Consider the following 4,332-nt stretch of genomic DNA (forward strand, 5'->3'; position numbering starts at 1 on the left):
GAGATAGAGAGGGTGTATTCTTCAGCTGTTATCATCTGAAATGTCGTCGGCGTAGAAACCTGTCAGCTAGAGTCTCTGATGAGGACGTCAGGAGTCATGAGCTCTTCATCTCTCTGTGTGTGTGTGTGTGTGTGTGTGTGTGTGTGTGTGTGTGTGTGTGTGTGTGTGTGTTCCTCTGTGCATGTATGTGAAACAGAAAAGAGAGAGAGAGAGAGAGAGAGAGATCATAATACAGAAATTCAAATCTATCTTTATTGCTTCATGTCTGCCACCAGTGTAACCAGAACGTATGTGGATTTGTGAGAACAATTTAAAATGAACACTCTCTGGTTAACTCGTTTGCTTAGCCAGTGTTAGTAAGGAAGGGATTTGCCCATCTTTACGACTCTCTTGTATGTCCTAGCAGCTGTTTCCAAAAGCCATTAACAATCTCCTGGGTCTTCACATACAGGGTAGCTGTTAACCTATAGAACTGCCCTACTCTCTGGTAACCCTCTCATATAATTGGGTAGTGGAGTTTTGCATAATGCATGTATGGGTTCTACCCATAGAGAATATAATGCTGTGTTATGAGGAGAATCATTGATCTTAGTGAACCTTGGTATTTTCGACCACTACTAATTTATTAATTATTAGACTAAATCCAGTACAATACACTTTTTTTGCCATGGCAATTAAACATCAAACGCCAAATGCCAATAAAGCCCATTGAGTTGAGTCTGTGTGTGTGTGTGAGAGGGAGAGTGAGAGAAGAGAGAGAGAAGAGAGAGAGAGGGATGGAGAGAGTGTATGTATAAGAGAAAGAGGAATACAGAGTGTACGTGTTTGTGTGCGTGTGCGTGTGTGTGTGTGTGTGTGTGTGTGTGTGTGTGTGTGTGTGTGTGTGGAGTGTGTGTGTGTGAGAGAGAGAGAGAGTGAGAGAGTATGTGTGTATGTGTGAGGGAGAGTGTGTGTATGATAGAGAGAGAGAGAGAGAGGGAAAGAGGGAGAGAAAGAAAAGGAGAGAGAGAGAGAAAGAGAGGGAGAGAGAGGTGGAGAGGAAGAGAGAGAGAGAGAGAGAGAGAGGAAGAGAGGGAGAGAGGTGTAGAGGATGAGAGAGACAGAGAGAGAGAGAGAAATAAAGCTTCACTCCGCCCCCGCGTGCTTGTACCGTGGTGCTCCACTTCCCCGTGCAGCAGCGCGCGCGCGGACAGACCGCTCATTAACGGCAGCCGCGCGGATGTTACCGCGTCTCGCGACGTCTCTCCAATGACTCGGTTCCTCCTGGTCACCGTCTTCATCACCGTCTTCATCAACGTTTTAAATGCCAACATGCTCTCTCCGTGGAGGTGCGGGGTGGAAGTGTGGCCCTGGTTGTGGAGCCTGGCGACACTACGGACCCTGTGTCTCCCCGGTCCGTCCAACCAAGGTAAGGACATAGGACATAGGACATAGGACAAGGTAAGGTCCTGACCCGTCACCTCGAATCGCATCACTCACCTTGACCGACGCACCGCGGACGCACATTTGATCACCTCTGATCTGACTGATCAAAATATAGATCCGCACAAATATGTCCACGGACGGGTTATAACGGCAACGTGTGTAAACTGTACAACCAACGTATTCATAATTAATTAATTTATCCTACTCGACGTCGATTTTGGTCCTAATTCAACTGAGTGACTCCGTTTATTAATACTGTCAACTTCTGGACTGTGTGTCCAACACCTCCGCGGATGTATCGATTTTGAACATGCCTCAGACAAAACAGTGGCTTGTATTATTATGCTCTGCTATTATTATTATTATTACTATGCTATTATTATACCATGCTCTCCTCGTTACTCGGACCGTATCATAGATAGATAGATAAAGAAATATAGAGATAGATAGATAAATAAATAGATAGATAAATAGATAGATAGATAAATAAATAGATAGATAGATAGATAGATAGATAAATAGATAGATAGATAAATAAATAGATAGATAGATAAATAGATAGATAGATAAATAGATAGATAGATAAATAAATAGCCCAACATTATTCACAAGGTCAGATCGTCTGATGTTCCCGGTTAACGGTTGTTGAATGGACTCATTCAGAAAGAGAGTTTGTAGACTGCTCAACTTGAAGAGCAAAGCCCACTTTGATGAGCACATCTCATTGATAAATTATACTATAGATGAAAGCGAACATCCCTGATTGACGTGTGTGTGAGAGAGAGAGAGAGAGAGTGAGAGAGGGTGTGTGTGCTTTTGTGTGTCTGTGTGTGAGAGAAAGAGATGGAGAGAGAAAGAATGTGTTTGTGTGTGTGTGTGTGTGTGTGTGAGAGAGAGAGAGAGAGAGCGAGAGTGTGTGTGTGTGTGTGTGTGAGAGAGAGAGAGCGAGAGAGAGCGAGAGAGGGAGAGTGTGTGTGTGCGTGTGCCTGTGTGTGTGAGAGAGAGAGAGTGTGTGTGTGTGTGTGTGTGTGTGTGTGCGTGCGTGCGTGCGCGTGTGCGCGTGTGTGCGTGTGTGTGTGTGTGTGTGTGTGTGTGTGTGTGTGCACGCTGCCTCAGGTGATGTATGTGTACCAGTCGGGCCAGACAGCAGCTCACTCAGCCCAGAGGAATCCATCCTAATAGGCTTGTTAGAGAGCTGACATCTCCACAACACACACAGTCCTCTGGTGACACACACGCACACACACACACACACACAAACAAACATGCACAACCCCCCCCCCCCTCCACACACACACACACACACTGCTGAACCCATCTCTTGTAGTGAAAGTGAACAATATCCTCCATTTGTGAGGATACAGAATATTACACACTAGCATTCCTCCCGTCTCTCTTGTAAGGGAGGCCGTGTAGTCAGAAGCTGGTATCTCTTCTGGTAGCTCCCGGTATCTGTTGGTATCTCCTGGTGGATAAGGATGCCACAGGGAGGAATTTTTCCCACCGATTCACAAAGTCATGACAACACATGTTATCTCTGTAGCATGATAATTGCGTCTTCTGTGAGGGAGACTCAGGGATGGTGGCTGCTAGGACCACAGGCTAGTGAGATGTGTTGCCCTTTTAAGAAATGTTAAGTTTGACCTTAAACAAAGATGAAGTCTACCCATCAACAGAATTAAAGGTTTAAACATGTAACCAAACTATGTTTACCGCCTCAACTAGTATACTATTGATGACTGTCTGTCACACAGCAGATCATTTGATATAGGTTGGTGATAGCCTTCTTTCTCCACTAAGTACTGATAAAACACGTAGTTTAAAAAAAAAAAAAAATCAGATAAATGTGTGTGCTGAAAATGAACTGACCGTTTTATTTCTTTTACAAAAAGCAGAACAGCGCTGGGGGCGGTGGCCTAATGATTCGGTGTATGACCGGTGTATGACCGGTGTATGACCAGTGTATGACCGGTGTTTGACCGGTGTTTGACCGGTGTATGACTGGTGTATGACTGGTGTATGACCGGTGTTTGACCGGTGTTTGACTGGTGTTTGACCGGTGTTTGACCGGTGTATGACCGGTGTATGACCGGTGTATGTCCGGTGTATGACCGGTGTATGACTGGTATCTCCTGGTACCCAGCTCAGGAAGGACATAACCTTCTCTGGGATGATCATTGTGCGTGTGTGTGTGTGTGTGTGTGTGTGTGTGTGTGTATGATCTTCCAGTGGACCTTCTGGACTCTCGCTCAGTGACGGGGGACCTGGGATGGATCGCCTACCCTAAGAACGGGGTGAGTGTTATGACATAATACACACACACGCACACACGCACACACACACAGACAACACGCACATACACACACACACACACACACACACACACACACACATACTCCCTATCGGCCCAGGCAGCTGGTATCTCTCCTCCACTGCTCTCCTCCCCGAGCTGATGGGCTGTCCTGCAGCTCTCTACAAGTGGAGGAATCAAGAGTTGTTGTTGTTTTATAGCTTCGATGGAAAAACATGTCATCACAGCAATATGCACACCACTATTTTTATCTTAACATCCATAAACTTCTGGAAATGAAATTCACCATGCCGAATGTCAACGTCTGTTGAATGTCTTAATATGAAACCAACTTTACCCCAGACCTTTGCGTTATCTGTGTTTATGTGAGTGTGTCTGAATGTTTACATGGATGAATTACTGCATTTGGAAGGCAGATAACATATCAGTGTTTCACATGCCTTGCAGTGGTTCAGACAGGTAAACACATTGGGAATTACGAGAGGAAGTTGGGGTCGAATTTTGGTAATATGATTAATTTGTGTTAATTATTTTTAACGCATTATAGTTTCCAGTTTAATCTTGAGCGTTAACACGTTAACGTTGACAGCCGTAGT

General features: G+C 44.9%; 1 protein-coding gene across 1 annotated transcript in view; it reads left to right on the forward strand.

Moving 5' to 3' along the window:
* Window positions 1-1,248: 1,248 nt before the first annotated feature.
* The window catches only part of epha5 (EPH receptor A5), a gene marked incomplete at both ends in the record, with an annotated part of 35,564 nt that continues 32,480 nt past the window's right edge, over window positions 1,249-4,332 (forward strand). The window contains 2 exon segments of the mRNA XM_084460139.1: window positions 1,249-1,408; window positions 3,655-3,719. Coding sequence (XP_084316265.1) covers window positions 1,249-1,408; window positions 3,655-3,719 — 225 coding nt within the window.

The sequence above is a fragment of the Borostomias antarcticus genome, assembly GCF_949987555.1.
Source record: "Borostomias antarcticus genome assembly, chromosome: 30".
Taxonomy (NCBI): Eukaryota; Metazoa; Chordata; class Actinopteri; order Stomiiformes; family Stomiidae; genus Borostomias; species Borostomias antarcticus.